The sequence below is a fragment of the Bidens hawaiensis genome, unplaced genomic scaffold (assembly GCF_021521415.1).
Source record: "Bidens hawaiensis isolate Kalapana, Puna unplaced genomic scaffold, B.hawaiensis_p1.1 tig00016838_1, whole genome shotgun sequence".
NCBI lineage: Eukaryota > Viridiplantae > Streptophyta > Magnoliopsida > Asterales > Asteraceae > Bidens > Bidens hawaiensis.
Window position 1 is genome coordinate 374834 of NW_027492554.1, and position 19418 is coordinate 394251.

General features: G+C 39.7%; 1 protein-coding gene across 1 annotated transcript; it reads left to right on the forward strand.

The window, feature by feature from the left end:
- The first annotated feature begins 7517 nt into the window (after positions 1-7517).
- Positions 7518-8813, forward strand: LOC143552320 (uncharacterized). Its single transcript, XM_077042574.1, has 2 exons — positions 7518-8293; positions 8399-8813. Exons 1-2 carry the CDS (start codon positions 7547-7549, stop codon positions 8489-8491), a joined length of 840 nt encoding a protein of 279 aa, XP_076898689.1. The 5' UTR covers positions 7518-7546; the 3' UTR covers positions 8492-8813.
- The last annotated feature ends 10605 nt before the right edge of the window (positions 8814-19418 follow it).

A 19418-nucleotide genomic window follows, 5' to 3' on the forward strand; every position in this document is an offset into this window, starting at 1 on the left:
TATATATGTTATATTAGAGGCCAGGCCGGGTTGTTTTGGTTCATAACCGATTAACCCGGCCTTAGGGGTGGCTAAAACTTAGTTGATATTCTTCTTCTTTGTGAAACGTCCAGCGTGTGAACCGTGAGTGTTTTATTTTATGCAGGGTTGAATCAAGTATATTTTCTAAGACAATCTTTAGAAGCTTCAGCCAAAACGTAGACGGCATAGGTTCTGCTTCTAAAAGTGTTGCTTCCGCTGGAAACGAAAAGGCTTTGCAGCGTGCTTCCGCAAATATCAGGATCAAGAGGATAGGAAGTGAAGTGGATGCAGGATGGTCCTTCCTATTACTTTGAACTCAGTAACCGTTGTCAAGAGTATGCAACAACTATATCTGATTACTAGTGCACTCCACAACCTTTAAATGTAGTTTGTGCTGGGAAATGCGTATTCAAAGTTACAAAGATCGCAAATAATATTAAAGAAAGTCCAACATCATGCAAATACGATAGTTGCGTCGTTCAATAGAAACTAATTAAGAAGCCAACTGCAAAGCAACTCGATCTATCTCACCGGAATCTGCAAATTCGTGGGTCATTAGAATATATCATTCATACGTTTATCATTTATTGTTTTTACTCTCATCATGTAATTTCTTTTATTGTTTCTGGCCTAATTTCCAAACTAAATAATAAATATTTTATTGTTTTGTATGTCTTCTTTTGTTTGTCGACAACTGTGATTTAATTAATATTTCAAAAAGTACGTCCTACTACTCCTGGTACAGGGACGGATCTATGGGAGGGTGGTCCGTTGACCCTCCGGCCAGACAAATTCAAAGTTTACCAGAGTACTCAGCCAAAAAGGTTTTTTTATAGTTGACCCTCTTGATTGTCTTCAAAAAACATTAAGGTTAAAAGAATACAAGAAATGAAGGAAGAAGGTTTCCGGCAGATGTCCAATGGACTGTTAAAATTGCAGAGTAAACAAAGAAGAAGACATAGTGTATTAACCTTTATTAGATTAAAGGCTTTAAATATTACTATGGGCTTTTTAAAAAGTTGAGCTTGGCCCACCTGTCCAAATTAAAAACCTATTTTTCTATTTGATGTATTTTATATTTTCAAGAAAGTCACAATTAAGTGATTATCAAGTTTCTTCATAAATACGTGGACAAAGGTCCAGCTTTCTACAATCACAAAAATTAAGTTTATTTTATTTTAGTAATTTTCTTGATTATTAATTGTTATTATTATTTTAATAGTTAATAAGTAAGTTTAATTGAAGGGAGTATGGTTGTTTTGCCATATATGATGTTACATTCAATTAGATACATATTTCACATAATTCTTGTTATAATTTTCTATTAATTTTATGTTTAAAAATGCACACGCAGACATATTTAGGTAAACAACCCAAATAAAGTATCACAAATTCATCAAATTCGTTAAATTCTAATGAAAATAATGATAAAAGAAGCCTAGAGGAAATTGAGTGGGTCTGAAAATGAAAACATTCTGTTATTTTGAGAAAAATGTTTTTGTAAGTGTTGAAAAAGAAGCAGTTTACAAAGCTTTCAAGCTATGGGGTCTCGTAGATACAATTATCAGTCGCTAAGTCAATTGGTAAAAGACAGTGATTGATGTGCTTTAACGGTAAAAAAACCATTTATGCTACGACCCCTCGATTAAAATGTTCTGGTTCCGTCACTGTCCTGGTATGTATTATAAAACATGCATGTGACAGTTTCAGTTAGCAAAGGGGTACGTAGCTACTGTTGATTCCATACAAGTCAAAATGATTAAATTAAGGTAATGGTTATTCATACACCCTTTTTGGTTATTCACACATCCTTTTAATACACATTTAAACCCTATATACAAGGGTGTATGGATAACACATCCCTAAATTAATTTGTTCCTAAATTAATTTGTTGAAAATTAGTAGCTGTGTTGACTCTACATTCCAATCCCTATTAACTAAGTAATAGGATTTTTCCTTTCTTGATTTTAATGTAATTTGATAATATGAATTTAGGAATTCATTAGTATGCATATTTGGGGACTCTGCATGTATTTAATCTCCATATGTTTAAATAATTATATGCATGGTAAGTATGTAGCGGTTTTTCAAACCAAGAACATCAAAAGGTAAAAGTGTTTTTTAGTGAAATTATAAGGATGTCGATGAATATTTGAATATAAATATTCTAACCAAGCTACTTAACTGTTTTACTAAAGTAATCCACATACACCATTCAATCTCCATCCACCCTCACAATCACTCGAGCTTCAGCTCATTTCCATTGGGTTTCCATATATCCTGATTTTCGGTGTATACCGGAACGGTTCTTGAAACGCCCAGATCAGACATGTAGATCCCGAACATCCGGATCTACATGAACTTCTTTGTTAGAAGAAGGTGAACCAGGGAATTTTGATGAAGCAAAATCCAAACCTTAGTTGGTAAAGGCTATGCAATCGAAACTCGAATCCATTAAATGAAAAGAAACATGGAAGTTGACCGAGTTACCGAGAGGGGCTAAAGCTATCGGATTGAAGTGTGATTTCATGGTGAGAAGACACGCAGGTGGTTCGATTAATAAATATAAAGCAAGACTCATGATAAAGGGTTGCGTACAACAACCCGGAGTCAATTTTGACAAGGTCTTTGCTCCATTGGCGAGACATGAAACCGTACGTATGCTCATTGCCATTCAAGCTACTAAAGGATGGCAATTACATCATTTGGATGTTAAGTTGGCATTTTTACATTGGGAGTTACAGGAGAGGTCTTTGTTTTTCAAACATATGGGTTTTTAATCCCGTGAAGGAAAACAAGATCTACAAGCTAACCAAAGACTTTATACGGTATGAGACAAGCACCCTATGCATGGATACCAAACTTGATGGTATTTTAGCAGGCTTGAAATTTGTGAGGTGCTCGAAAGCACAAACGGTGTATCGGAGATTGATTGGAACCGATGTTATTATTGTCGGCATGTATGTCGATGATTTGGTCGTAACGATCGCATTAATCATTTCAAACTTGCGATGTCCAAGAATTTGAAATGTCTGATTTGGGAATGCTCACTTATTATTTCGGAATCGAAGTCTCATAGTTTAAGAATGAGATTCAAATCCATCAAAGTGCTTATGCTCGACGGCTATTGAAAGAAGCCGGGATGGAAGAATGTTATCCAAAAAGTGTACCAATGGATCCTAATGTGAAATTGTCTAATGCCGAGGATGATGTTGATGCAGATGCAACGGAGTACCGAAAGTTAGTTGGGTGTCTTCATTACTTGCTAAACACTTGACCTGATTTGGCGTTTTCGGTTGGCATTGTTAGTAGATATATTGGAAACTCCAAAGAAGTCTCACTTGGAAGCAATATAACAAATTCTTCAGTTTATTCAAGGAACTGTTGGTAGGGGTGTTCAAAACTATCCGAATCCGAATTATCCGACTATCCGTATCCGAACTATCCGAAAATTCGGATTCGGATTCGGATAGTAGTTTTCTGATTTTTCGGATATCCGAATTATCCGGTATTTTATACATAATAATTTTTAATTTTATTTTATATTATTATATTATACACAAACCCTAATATACAATTTATACATCGCGCCTCTCTATCTCTCTCTCTCTCACTACAATCTGCTGCGTCGCTCCCTCTCTCTCACTAAAACCAGATCCGTCTCTCCGGCCACCTTCTCTGGCCATCTCGTCCCGTCGCCTTCCCGTCTCCCATAATCCCGTCGCCATCCCGTCTCAAGAACCAACAGTCACCGTCCAATCGTCCATCATCCATCATCTACAACTCACTCACCATCAGATCCATCACAGATCCACGTCTCCGTCCATTTATTGTTCGACATCAAGTGGATGATGTATGGCTTTTATTAGTAAAACAAGGTGTTTTTTTTAAATTTACTTTCTGAGTGGATGATGTATGGCTTTTACTAGTAAAACAGTGCATTGCTTTAGTGAGCAACAAGAAATCGGGGCTCCCCCATAATTGAACACGTGATAGTGCTTCTTCCGTCACCTTCATCAATGTTATGGCTACTATCACTATATCCAATCAACTCCTTTAATCCACCTGTTTATACATGATCCCCATCCAACAGTTAGGGCTGTTCATAACCGGATATCCAAAAATTTCGGATATCCGAACTTCGGATATCCGAAATTTCGGATTCGGATTCGGAAAGTGATTTTCACTATCTTAAAGGTTCGGATATCCGGTTTCGGATATCCGAAATTTCGGATATCCGGTTATGAACAGCCCTAACTGTTGGATGGGGATCAAGTATAAACAGGTGGATTAAAGGAGTAGATTGGATATAGTGATAGTAGCCATAACATTGATGAAGGTGACGGAAGAAGCACTATCACGTGTTCAATTATGGGGGAGCCCCGATTTCTTGTTGCTCACTAAAGCAATGCACTGTAGTGCTTTCATCATGTGTAACACCCGTTAATTTCCTTCTCGTTATCCCGGTCCATTAAAGTATTTAGCTTTCCTCTTAAATGCCATATTCTTTAAGTAGGAGGGCCATGGTGTAACTTTGATATTATATCATACAGAAGAGATGATTCAGGTTGAATCATTCAACCACTCTTGCACTCACCGTGTTCTCCCAACTACTCATCTTACCTTTTTCCTCCTTTAGCCGACCAAGACATCAAGAGCAGCTCACCATTATTGAACTACGCATCCACTCATCATGTTCCCCACATGCTTCACTTTTTTTTTCTCTCTTAAATTGAACGGCCAGCAAAGATGTAGCTCACCCCTGCAATCATCTTGTTTACAGCCAGGGTTTGGGCATAAAACTTCTATTGAAGGTGAGTTATATGTTTCCCTAGGTCTATTACACCATAATCCATCTTTATGTCTCACGTATTGATCATAAACTGCTTGTTTTAGTCTTACCGGGTGGCTGTCCGTTCAATCAGTTTCGGGACTGAAGTAATTGAGGCCTTTACTCCATAATCTTCCTAGGTATGGCTAGTGTATCATTCTTTAAGATTATGTCTTTTGGTGTTCGTTTGACTGGTCAACTAATTGTAATTGAAAACTAGTATTCGGTTGACTAGTTTGTGATTTGTGATGACTAACGCATTAATAGGAAGAAATCAAAAACCAATTCGAATATTATAGCCTCGGTACAAATTGTTGACTGTAAGAAATTGATCTTAAAAGTGATGGGGAGGAATTGGTTGTCGGTTAATCAAACGGGTCAGTACAACGTTAATCCACGTTTATTGAATAGTTGGTACTTTGTACTTAAGAGTTACCGACCCATTTGACTCGTGTAGCATCGTGTGGAATTTTTGACTGTGAATTCATCATATTGAGTTCACATGGGGCTGAGTTGGATGTTAATAGCCTAACCGACCCTTAAACGCGTGTGTTAGTATCACATAGTGCTTCCCGGGGCAAATTGGGAATTCTTTGTTCCCGGGAGTATCTACGAGTCGGGTGGGTATAAGCAAGGCCGGGGAGATGTTATGAATGAGATTGATGAGGTCGAGGCCTTAGGTACTCTAACCGTGTTAGAACGTCCCGTAGGATAAACGAGTCCTTTCGGTGTTGTTAGTAATGATTGTTTATAAACCGACAGGCGTTTGAGTTGTGGGGATACTTAGGGATTCTCTAGCTCGTGGTGAATTTGTGCTTTGTTTCAGGTGAGTTCATGATGCCCTTTTTACTCTTTTTAAGTTTTGGGCTAGCATGTACACTTAAACGCTTTTGCTTGAAGAACCGTTTAAATTATTTTGCATAGGCTTATTTATATAGGATAGGCCTTGAGATGATAATATTGGATGATTTATGGATGTGTATGTATATATATATATATTATTGAATGGCTATTATTTGGCGAATTTTGTAGTCGTTATCGACTACGGATGTTACGTATGCCTACTTCGTGTTTGCACGCGTTGGTGGAATGTTACGTGTTGGGGTTGTACGTTTTCTCAGCCCTGAATGTTATTATTGAATGTTATATATATATATATATATATATATATATATATATATATATATATATATATATGTATATATATATAGGAAAGCATGTATAGAGATGCTTATATATAAGAATGATTACCTTTTATTATTGTCGATATGATTTTTCTGCAGGGGCTACCGTAGCTTACGGTAGGCACCGTAGTATACTGTGGCTTCTGAGGAATGAAAATCTATTATTATTAAAGATGTTATTTATTTAAACTTGAACTCACTCAGCTTAAGCTGACTTTGTGTACATATTAGTGTGAGTTTTAGGTTAAAAGGAGGATGCTTGCCGCTTGGACGTGCTCGAGACTACTCGGTCAGTTGAAGGCATACTTAGTCGGAAGTTTCAATAAAATTAAGCATTTTCTTTTAATGTTTTATTAAATACATTTCAATTTGATTTTGGGAATTTGTTTTAATAATTTTCCGCTGAACCTATACTCTGAATTATTATTTTAATGGAACGAGCTGTTTAAGTTTACGTATTTTTGTAAATATCGTGTATAAGTACCAAATGTGGGACCACTGGGAATCGGGGTCTTAGAAGTTGGTATCAGATCCATGGTTCGAGGGATCCGAGCATCCCCGAATGCTTGGACTCGAACTGTAAGGGAAAAGACTAGTATGCCAACCTCGAGTAGCTGCACGCCAAGAGGTAACTTTAATTGTTTAGTCATTCCTTGAATTTTTAAAGTTTCCAGAATATGATTAATTGTTTAAGTGTTAGATGGGATGCTAATATGGTTAGGAGCAGGGGTGCTCAGGACGGGCCGGTGAAGTAAACGATTAATAACACTTGATCAACGTTATTAGCAGTCTACCTTTACCTTCCATGTCCTAAATACTACTTGTGTCTGACTATGTTAGGGTCCTATCTTTGTATGGATAGGATAAGGCTAACTCTCATGGCGTTAGCGTTAAAGTTCATTAACCGTGTTACAATTCTGTATTTGTAGGGATAAGACATGGTTATTAATCGTGCAACTAAGAGAGGACGTCCTAGTGTTCGTGGTCGTGGTCGTGGTCGTAAGCTACGTGCCGAGGCCGAGAGAGGTGATCCAGCCCCGCAACAGGAAGAAACCCCTATCCATGAGTAAGAGGGTAACCCCGCCCTAGATCCTTCTATGCGCGCGGCTATCGCGGATGAGGTTTACCAAGTTCTCCATAGCGCCATTCCCGAAATCGTTACTGAGGCTATCAGGGCCATGGAAAAATCACTGCTGGGTAAGAGTTCGGATAAGGAAGGGATGGGTAAGGAGATGCCATCCGGGGAGGAAGAGGTGTTTGTGCCGAGTGAGGATGAAGACGAGGTCCGCACCTTTAGTGTATCTACCCGAGGTTGTTCGTATGGAGATTTTAAGAAGTGTGACCCTCCTTTCTTCGACGGTCCTAAGGATGCGTTGGCAGCACATCAGTGGGTGAGAGAAATGGAGGTCGTATTGAGGGTTAGTAAGTGTAAGGGGGAGGACATGGTGACCTTCACGATGCCTCGTTTCGTTCTGAAGCGCTATGTTGGTGGGATAATCTGGTGCAGGCTATGGGTGATCGTTCTATTAGGAGGATGACTTGGGTTGAGTTGAAGAAGTTGGTTCTTGATCAGTTTTGTCCTCCATATGAATTGGATAAGATTGAACAAGATTTCTTGACCTTGGAGGCTGGCAGTATGACGCATTGGGAGTACACCACGAAGTTTAATAAGATGGCTCGCTTATGTCCCGATTTGGTTATTCCTGAAGCCAATAGGATTAAAAAGTATGTGAAGGGTCTTTCGGCGGATATTCGAAGGGGTGTGATGACCACCAGCATGAACTCGTTTCATTCAGTGGTTACCCTAGCCGGCACGTTATACGATCAAAGGGAGAAGTTACCGCCAACCGAGACTAGGAAGAAGTGGAATTCAAATTCGTACGGTAAACGGCCCGTGGGAAACAACTTTAATTCGGCCGAGAAGAGGGTTAAGATTGAGAATCCAGATTTTAAGAAGGATGTGGCGTTTGTAAAATGCAAGAAGTGCGGGAAACAACACAAAGGGGAATGTAAGCATGGGTCTAGTTCCTGTTTTCGTTGTGATAAGGTTGGACACCCCCATTTCGAGTGTCCAACGTTGACTTGTTTCCGCTGTAAGGGAGCTGGCCACTTGTCATCAAACTGCCCTACTATCAAGACTGGGGGGCCGACCCGGGAACTTCCTCGAGGGGGAAATTGGAAGAAAAGCCAAAGGTCAGGGCGAGGGCCTTCAATATCACCAAGAAAGAGGCAAAGGATGATGCGGACGTTGTTTCAGGTACTTTTCCCAATACGTCATTATAATTTACCGTTTTGAATTTTTTTTCCTTTGGAAACGTTTGTGTGTTCAAGTAGCTAAGTAAGTAGTGTAATATTATACCAGGTACCTATTTACTTGATGAAATACAGGCAACTATTTTATTTGATTCGGGTGCCAGTAGAAGTTTTGTGTCTACCACTTTCTGTTCCTTGTTGAATAAATTACCCGAGCTCGTAGTTGATGTGTTTGATGTTGAGGTCGCCGTAGGAAAGTCTGTATCCGTGTCTAGGGCTATTCAGGGTTGTACCATCAAGTTGTCTGGGTATAGATTTCCGGTGCGACTATACTTGATGCCGCTTGGCTATTTCGATGTGGTGCTTGGGATGGACTGGCTCGCGAGTGTTGATGCTCAGATCATTTGTGGTCAGACACTTGTACGTATAAAGGCCCCGGATGGGACCCAAATTATGGTCTTCGGTGATCGGAATGGTGCAACTCCACCTATCATATCCATGCTTAAGGCGAGAAAATTGATGCAACGGGGTGCGGATCATATCTGGCGTATGATATAAACGTGAAAACCGAGGATGCTACTGTCGGTGATGTTCCTGTTGTTCGGGATTTCCCGGATATTTTTCCTGATGATTTGTCAGATATGCCGTCGGATCGCGAAGTCGAGTTCCGAATAGACCTTGTTCCAAGTGCAAGACCTGTTGCTCGAGCCCCTTACCGTCTAGCACCAAATGAAATGAAAGAACTTATGACTCAATTGGAAGACTTGCTTGACAAGGGCTTCATTCGACCGAGCATCTCACCTTGGGGTGCCCCAGTCTTTTTCGTCAAAAAGAAAGACGGTAACATGCGGATGTGCATTAACTACCATGAATTGAATAAACTTACTGTGAAAAATCGATAACCTCTACCAAGGATCGACGACTTATTTGATCAGCTCCAAGGAGCTAGTTGGTTTTCAAAAATAGACCTTAGGTTCGGGTATCACCAGTTGAAAATTCGTGAGGACGATATCCCTAAGACTGCCTTCCGCACTCGTTATGGGCATTATGAATTTCTCGTGATGCCTTTCGGTTTGACTAATGCACCGGCTGCGTTCATGGATCTTATGAACCGGGTGTGTAGGCCGATGCTTGATCGTTCTGTTATTGTGTTCATCGATGAAATTCTTGTGTATTCCAAAAGTGAGTCCGATCACGCTGGTCATCTCACGGAAGTTTTGGAAGCTTTGCGAAAGAATAAATTGTACGCGAAATTTTCTAAGTGTTCTTTTTGGCTACGCGAGGTTCAATTCTTGGGTCATGTCATTAACTCGAGCAGTATTCTGGTCGACCCTGCAAAGGTGGAAGCCGTGAACGAATGGGAACCTCCTAAGTCTGCGTCTGAAATTCGTAGTTTTCTGGAATTGGCGGGGTATTACCGTCGCTTCATTCCCGACTTCTCAAAAATCGCTTCGTCGTTAACCAAGTTGACTAAGAAAAATGTTAAGTTTGTGTGGGGTCCTAAGCAGGAGGAGGCTTTCCTTGAATTAAAGGACAAGTTGACGCATGCTCTGATTTTAGCTCTACCCGATGGCACCGAGGATCTGGTTGTTTATTCTGACGCCTCTTATCAGGGGCTTGGATGTGTTCTGATGCAATGGAGTCGAGTCATAGCTTATGCCTCACGGCAGTTAAAGCCTCATGAGGCAAATTATCATACTCAAAATTTGGAACTGGCGGCGGTTGTGTTCGCGCTTAAGTTATGGAGACATTATTTGTATGGTGTTCCTTGTACTATCTATACCGATCATAAGAGCTTAAAGTATTTCTTCGAACAAAAGGAACTGAATATGTGTCAGCATCAGTGGTTAGAATTGATTAAGGACTATGATCTGGAGATTATGTACCACCCTGGCAAGGCTAACTTGGTAGCCGACTCGTTGAGCCAGAAGAAGAGACCGAATCCTATTCGTGTGTCTTACCAGCTTATCCTCAGACCCGGTATTTTAAAACAGATAGCCAATGTTCAGAACGAGGCCTTACAGGTGGAATGGATTATGTCAAAACGTATTTGGGGTCAGGAGAAATTTTTAGAAAACGTCGGTGACAGGGTGAAGTTTAAGGACGGTCGTTTATGGGTACCCAAGCATGGAGGATTCAGGAGCCAGATATTGGATGAAGCACATAAGTCGCACTATTCCATTCATCCAGGCGTGACCAAGATGTACCAAGACCTGAAGAAGAATTTCTGGTGGCCCGCGATGAAGTATGAGGTGGCTCAGTACGTGAGTAAGTGTTTGACGTGTCTACAAGTTAAGGCTGAACACCAGAAGCCTTTCGGGAAGCTACAACCCCTAGAAATACCTGAGTGGAAGTGGGAGCATCTTACGATGGACTTTGTGACTAAGTTGCCTCATACTCCTAAAGGAAGATATGACACAATTTGGGTAATCGTGGATAGATTGACTAAGAGCGCTCACTTCTTGACAATTAGAGAAACTTTTAATTCTGAGCAGCTGGTCGATGTGTTCATTCGTGAGATCATTTCTAGGCACGGAGTGCCCGTATCTATTGTTTTGGATAGGGATACGCGTTTTACCTCCCGATTTTGGAAGAAATTCCATGAGGAGATGGGTACCAAACTTCTTATTAGTACCGCTTATCACCCACAGACGGATGGTCAATCCGAGAGGACCATTCAAACTCTAGAAGATATGTTGCGGGCTTGTGTTATCGATTTTGGTGGTAGTTGGGATCGTCACTTACCGTTAGTTGAGTTCTCGTACAATAATAGTTATCACGCTACGATTGGGTTGCCACCGTTTGAGATGTTGTATGGGCGTAGGAGTAGGACTCTGGTCTGTTGGTGCTCCATTGGTCAGAAACAGTTGGGTAGTTTGGAAGTGGTTGAGGCCACGACTAAAAACTCGATAAGATAACGGCTTTTATGAAGGCCGCTCAGGATCGTCAAAAGTCTTATACAGACAAAAGGCGGACACCTATTGAGTTCGAGGTTGGTGACCGTGTTATGTTGAAAGTTTCTCCTTGGAGGGGTATTATTCGTTTTCGTAAAAGGGGAAACTCAGTCCGAGATTCATTGGTCCGTTCCGTATCTTGTCACGAGTTGGTGAGGTAGCGTATAGACTGGATTTACCCGACGAACTCACGGGGATTCATCCTACTTTCCACGTGTCTCATTTGAGGAAATGTTTAACACATGAGGAGGCCCATGTGCCTCTTGATGATATCGAGCTTGATAGTAAGTTAAACTACGTTGAAGAGCCTATCGCTATACTTGACCGTCAGGAAAGACGTTTGAGGAATAAAGTGGTTAGGCAGGTTAAGGTGCAGTGGAAGCACCGTAAGGGTTCCGAGGCTACTTGGGAATCCAAAGATGAGATGATGAAACTGTATCCGCAGTTGTTCCTGTTGCATCGAGATTCGGGGACGAATCCCAATGTAAGGGGGTAGACTTGTAACACCCGTTAATTTCCTTCTCGTTATCCCGGTCCGTTAATTTATTTAGCTTTCCTCTCAAATGCCATATTCTTTAAGTAGGAGGGCCATGGCGTAACTTTGATATTATATCATACATAAGAGATGATTCAGGTTGAATCATTCAACCACTCTTGCACTCACCATGTTCTCCCAACTACTCTTCTTACCTTTTTCCTCCTTTAGCCGACCAAGACATCAAGAGCAGCTCACCATTATTGAACTACTCATCCACTCATCATGTTCCCCACATGCTTCACTTTTTTTTCTCTCTTAAATTGAACGGCCAGCAAAGATGTAGCTCACCCCTGCAATCATCTTGTTTACAGCCAGGGTGTGGGCATAAAACTTCTATCGAATGTGAGTTCTATGTTTCCCTAGGTCTATTACACCATAATCCATCTTTATGTCTCACGTATTGATCATAAACTGCTTGTTTTAGTCTTACCGGGTGGCTGTCCGTTTGAGCAGTTTCGGGACTGAAGTGATTGAGGCCTTTACTCCATAATCTTCCTAGGTATGGCTAGTGTATCATACTTAAGATTATGTCTTTTGGTGTTCGTTTGATTGGTCAACTAATTGTAATTGAAAACTAGTATTCGGTTGACTAGTTTGTGATTTGTGATGACTAACGCATTAATAGGAAGAAATCAACAACCAATTCGAAAATTATAGCCTCGGTACAAATTGTGGACTGTAAGAAATTGATCTTAAAAGTGATGGGGAGGAATTGGTTGTGGGTTAATCAAACGGGTCGGTACAACGTTAATCCACGTTTATTGAATAGTTGGTACTTTGTACTTAAGAGTTACCGACCCATTTGACTCGTGTAGCGTCGTGTGGACTTGTTGACTGTGAATTCATCATATTGGGTCCACATGGAACTGAGTTGGATGTCAATAGCCTAACCGAATCTTAAACGCGCGTGTTAGTATCACATAGTGCTTCCTTGGGCAAATTGGGAATTCTTTGTTCCTGAGAGTATCTAAGAGTCGTGTGGGTATAAGTAAGGCCCGGGAGCTGTTATGAATGAGATTGATGAGGCCGAGGCCTTAGGTACTCGAACCGTGTTAGAACGTCCCGTAGGATAAACGAGTCCTTTCGGTATCGTTAGTAATGATTGTTTATAAACCGACAGGCGTTTGAGTTGTGGGGATACTTAGGAATTCTCTAGCTCGTGGTGAATTCGTGCCTTGTGTCAGGTGAGTTCATGATGCCCTTTTTACTCTTTTTAAGTTTTAGGCTAGCATGTACACTTAAACGCTTTTGCTTGAAGAACCGTTTAAATTATTTTGCATAGGCTTATTTATATAGGATAGGTCTTGAGATGATAATATTAGATGATGTATGGATGTGTATGTATACATATATATTATTGAATGGCCAATATTTGGCGAATTTTGTAGTCGTTATCGACTACGGATGTTACGTATGCCTACTTCGTGTTTGCACGCGTTGGTGGAATGTTACGTGTTGGGGTTGTACGTTTTCTCGGCCCTGAATGTTATTATTGAATTATATATATATATATATATATATATATATATAGGAAAGCATGTATAGAGATGTTTATTTATAAGAATGATTACCTACTATTATTGTCGATATGATTTTTCTGCAGGGGCTACCGTAGCTTACGGTAGCCACCGTAGCATACTGTAGCTTCTGAGGAATGAAAATCTATTATTATTAAAGATGTTATTTATTTAAACTTGAACTCACTCAGCTTAAGCTGACTTTGTGTACATGTTAGTGCGAGTTTCAGGTTAAGAGGAGGATGCTTACCGCTTGGACGTGCTCGAGACTACTCGGTCGGTTGAAGGCATACTTAGTCGGAAGTTTCAATAAAATTAAACATTCTCTTTTAATGTTTTATTAAATACATTTCAATTTGATTTTGGGAATTTGTTTTAATAATTTTCCGCTGAACCTATACCATGAATTATTATTTTAATGGAACGAGCTTTTTAAGTTTACGTATTTTTGTAAATATCGTGTATGAGTACCAACTGTGGGACCACCGGGAGTCGGGGTCTTACATCATGCTAGGCGAAATATATGGCAGCAGTATGGTATGGTAAGGTGAATTGTTGGCGGAATTGACCGGAAGGAAATTTCAAGAAGTGGTTAAAGATTTATACGCTTAAATGCAATGTATTCCGCATAATTGTTTACGTTATTGGTAGACGGTTCTCCGATGGACCTATTAGACTATGTAACCCGTGATTCTTCTAGTAGATAATAAAGATTGATATAAATTATTGTTGTTGAATACATGTGATTAGAATAGCCAATTGTACGTTATCTTAAGTTAAATAAAATAATACAAATGTCTCCGAATATTACAACTACGTATTAAAGAACAAATCTGATTTTCATAGCTAATATATTAAGAATTGAGGAAAATATTTTATATAGTCCAGGATCCACTTGTTTCAAAAACTTTGACTCAATCTTTGTTCTTTGCAAAAACCACTTATATTATTAATCGATCACCAAGGGCTTGTGGGTACATTTCGACGCTCTAAGAACGATCTTGAGTCTTTTAAATTAGCGAGAGTTTGTCATTAATAGGTTCTAGAAATCTGACGGCGGACACACCAACAAATATTTGTTAAAATATCCGGCATCTTCTCGGCAAATTAAGTTACAGTTTAGGGTACTACAAAATTAAATGTTAAATTTGACATTGCAGTTGTTAATATAGCTGAGCATTGTTTAATTAATACATGTACGGCTATCAACGTATTATTTTATTTCGACATGACAACATGTCCTCTATTTATTATACAACTTGTTTGTGTTGAACGAGCACCTAATAATTAACAAAATTGTTTATTATAATTAGTTGAATTGGTGTGACTTTATTTTTAATTAACAATTACTTGCTCTTCAACGTGGGTTTACACAATACAACTGCTGATCACTTGGCCCTTCTATAAATAGCAACGTAAATAGTTATAAGTTAATATATCTCACAACAACAACAAAAGAAAGAAAGAAAGAAAATGGCGTTCCTCATGACCATCAAATCAACATGCTTGCTCTTGATCATAATTACTCTGGCCTTTTCCAGCTCCTGTAGGTGAGTTTCTTGATTCTAATATGTACACGTGTTTATTAAATATTTAAAACTATATATGTTATATTGGAGGCCAGGCCGGGTTGTTTTGGTTCATAACCGATTAACCCGGCCTTAGGGGTGGCTAAAGCTTACTTGATTCTATTTTTCTTTGTTGGTGCATGATGTCAGTAGTTCAGTGTCTAGTGTCTGTAATCGAGTTTGTAATGTTTTGTATTTGATGTAAGCGAAGTTAGCTAACAAGTTCGCTGATATAGGCGAACTTGTTAGACAAGCGAAGTTAGGGACAACTTCGCCTGAACATGCCAGGCGAAGTTGTCGTGATATATATTGATTAGGTTACGGCTTAATCAATAAGAAGTTTTATTATTCGAGTTTACGAGTCAGAGAGTCCTGTAATCAGTGATTGATATCACGTGTTTAAGGTTGCAATATAACGAGTATTTGTTTATTGTAACGTGTGTTCGATTGTGTTAACTCGTATCGTCTTCTACGCTCGTAACGTCTTACGTAGGGATTCCGCACCTACGTAGAACGAGATATCTCGTGTAGATCCGGCTGGGAACCTACAATTGGTATCAGAGCTTTTGCTCGATTGTGTGGTTCGGGATTATCACGCGGGTGTAGAAACCGTTCCGTTCGACTATTCGCGGGACGAGTTTTCTGAGTTTTTGTGTTATACTCACCTCCTACAATCATAAACAACCCATAACACCTTCACAGACCTCGTAAAATCCAGAAATCTAACCTGCATATTCATCGTGTTCATCAGGCGAAGTTGCCGTCACTGTTCGTAGGGTTTCAGCGAAGATATAAGGTTAAGCGAAGTTATCCACAACTTCGCCTACCTTCTCAAGTTCGCCTGTATCAGCGAAGTTACCCACAACTTCGCCTACTTCACAAGTTCGCTTACCTTAAGCGAAGTTATCTACAACTTCGCCAAATCAGGCGAATTTAAAAAGAAAGCGAAGTTCAGAATCAGTGAAGTTCAGACTTAAGCGAAGTTATCCACAACTTCGCCTACAGTACTGTTAAAAATAAATTTTTTATTTTTCGGGTTTCTGTGTGTTTCGTAAAAGATGTCTTCAATCAACATTACGGAACTAGTTAAGATGGAAGTGGAAGCGGGTTCGGCTACAAAGGCACCGAAGATGCTTAAGAAAACCGATTATGTAGCGTGGAAAGATCGTTTTGAACAATATGTCAAGTACCAAGATGCTAAGATGTGGGTATGCATACAAGATGGTTACATTCCACCTACTGCTGAGTATGAGGGTCGTGATCAGATAAAGAAATACAAAGAGATGGAAGAAGAAGAAGAGAAGAAAATGTATGAGGCTGAAAGCAAAGCTCATGCTGCGATTACTATGGCTCTTCCACAAGAGATTCTACACACCTTCAGAAAGTATAAGACTGCTAGAGAGCTTTGGGAAGCTCTTGAAAACCGTTTTGAGGGTACTGTGGGAATTCGTGCTTCAAAGATTAAACTACTTAAAACCCAATTCTCGGTCTTCAAGTACTTGAAGAATGAATCACTTGATGATATCATCACTAGATATTATCATCTGATGACCGAACTCAACAATTATTCAATTGCTTACAAAGAAGATGAAATTGTTGAAAAGCTTCTTGATGCTCTCCCACCGAAATGGGAGATGTACACTGTGTTGATGAGAGAAGACAAAGACTTTGCTGACTATGACCTGGAAACAGCAGTTAACAAGCTACGAACTTTTGAACTAAACATGGTTCGAAAAGAGACACCTACTGATCAGGTTCAAGATCCAGGAATGTATGGTGCAAAGGTTAATACAAGTTCAAGTTCGAAGTCTGATTCGTCTGCTTACTACTTAAAGGGAGAGTCGGGCGCTAACTCAACACATGAAGGTCATGTATCTCTCAACATGAATGGTGATGTATGCTTTGTAGCTGGAGGATCAAATGCTTCTAACCCTCAAGCAACCAAGAGTAGTTTTACCCCAAGTGTTTCGAACAACAACTACTCAAGGATGCCCATGAGTGTTAAATCTGCTGAACAGCAGTTTGCTCTCTATGCATCCTTTATTGCTTCGTATGAAAATTACATTCAGGGCAAGATTGTTGATCCAACAATATTGGAGGAAGACTATGATCAGATCGATGCTGATGATCTGGAAGAGATGGATCTGCAGTGGCAGATGGCGATGATTGTGAGAAGGGTTAAGAGGTTTATGAAGAAGACAAGAAGGAAGTTTGTTGGTGAGAGACCGGGTTTTGACAAGTCAAAGGTGCGCTGTTACAACTGTCAACAGAATGGCCACTTTGCGAAGGAGTGCACGAACGAGAGAGTTGAACGTAGTCAGAACAGGTCGACACACCAGAATGGGGGTGGTAATGATAATAGGGCCATGATTTCCAGACAGAATGGGGAATATAACTGGAATCTGCATGTTGAAGAAGTGTTCGAACAGGCCAATATGGCGAACATCGAAACTGCAGATACTGAGGAAGTGACTGGCGAAAGTGAAGCTTACATGGCAGAGGCTCAAAATGAAGCTTGTATGGCAGATGTGAAAGATCAGCTCACCAAGGTAAGTACTAAACTCCCTTGCACTAAGTGTGAAAATCTGTCTGAACAATTGACAACTATAACTGATCAGTATGTTAGTTTGGATGCTCAATTTAAAACCTTAAAAGAAGAACATCATTTCACTAAAGCTAGAGAAAATAGTTATAAAGTAAAAATAAAAGCTAGTGAAAAAGATATTAGAAGTCTTAAAGCAAATCTAGCTAAAAAAATTAAAGTAATTGATCTGAGCTATGAAGTGTTAGAAGAAAAAACCAAACTAATAGCTGAAAGGGATAAACAGATAGCTGATCACCAGGTGAAAGTGGTGGAACTTAACAGGAAACTTGAGAAATTTAGAAATTCCACCGCTATACTTGATCACCTCGTTAGTGATCAAGGTTCCCCAGTTAAAAGGGGAGGAATTGGATATCATGAAGTTCCGCCACCGTACAATCATAATTACACTTATGTTCCTAGTAATCAGAAATCTGTTGATGTTGATTATAGTCAGACAGTTCCGGTTAAGGTTACTATTAAAGAACCAGAAGTTAGTAAAGGCGAAACAAGTAAGCCTGTTTCAAATGTTAAGATTTCTGCTCCAAGTCCTGTCTCATCAAACTCGGACAAGTCATCTGAGTCGTGTGAGACAAAAGAAAAGGCAGTGTTACCAAAAAGTGGAGAGAAACATAAAACAACTGAAAAGAAATCTCCACTAAACCCGTATGTCCCACCATATGTGAGACAAACGGGCAGTAATACAGCCTCAACATCTAAAACAACTACAGAAAAGAAAGTTGAACACATGAGTTGTTTCAGATGTAATCAATTAGGACACCTAATTGCTGATTGCCCTCTGAAGCAGAGATTCAGAGGCGTGAGGCCTTCAAAAACTGAAAACAGATCTAACAGTAACTATAATAGTGGTAAAACTGAAAACTCATCAAAGTTCAGAAATTGGACTAATTCAAATTTTCAAAGAAAAAGATCTCAGTTTTTCATTGCTAACAACCAAACCATAAGTAATAATTCACTTAATTCTATAAGGTTTGGATGGCCTCATAGTCAATCTCCAAGAAGGTATCCTTTCAGGACGTACAGAAACTATTCTGATACTAACTTTGGACAGCCAAGGTACGGGATGTATCGACCCAAGACCAATAGGTCTTGGGTCCCCAGATTTTAATCATTTGCTTTAATCGTGCAGGAACAGTTGAACAGGGCTGCAAACAATCAACGAGTTGTGGATAGCGGCTGTTCCCGGCACATGACGGGTAACAAGAATTTGTTACACGATTGGAAACTTGTTCAAGGAGGAAGAGTGAGTTTTGCTGGAGAGAGCGGTGGAAGGATTACAGGAATTGGGACGGTGACTAACGGAAAGATGACGTTAGAGAAAGTAAATTTTGTTGAAGAACTGAAGCACAATCTGCTGAGTGTTTCGCAGATTTGTGACAAAGACTACACCGTGCATTTCACCAAGAATGAAGCGATCGTGCTATATCCTGGTTTCAAGATACCAGAGGATTGGATTGTTATGAAGGCTCCAAGAGAAAAGAATACGTATATAATGGACATGAGGTCGACTGAGATGACCACAGAAGAATCGTGTCTTCTGTCGAAAGCAACTGAATCGGAGTCCGAATTATGGCATAGGAGAATGGGGCATATTCATCTTCGAAAAATGAACTACCTTGTCAAGAATGGGCTTGTGCTGGGTGTTCCCTTGAAGAATTTCAACTTTGAAGATCAATGCTTATCGTGCAAAAAGGGAAAGCAACACAAGAAATCCCATCGCACCAAGAAGGTTAACTCAATTGTCAGTACCCTAGACTTACTTCACATGGATCTCTTTGGTCCCGTGAATGCAAAAAGCCTAGGAGGAACATCTTACTGCTTGGTGATCACTGATGATTTCTCTCGATACTCTTGGGTATATTTCCTGAAGTCAGAGGATGAAATGGTTCAGATGGTGATAAATTTGATTACCAAAGTTGAGAACATTATGGGAAAAAGAGTTAAATACAT

Bases quoted from the DNA above. Each gene is read 5' to 3' on its own strand.
- LOC143552320 (XM_077042574.1), top strand. From the start codon at position 7,547: ATGGGTGATCGTTCTATTAGGAGGATGACTTGGGTTGAGTTGAAGAAG. The intron at 8,294-8,398 runs GTACTTTTCCCA...ATATTATACCAG, and splicing joins TGATGCGGACGTTGTTTCAG to GTACCTATTTACTTGATGAA.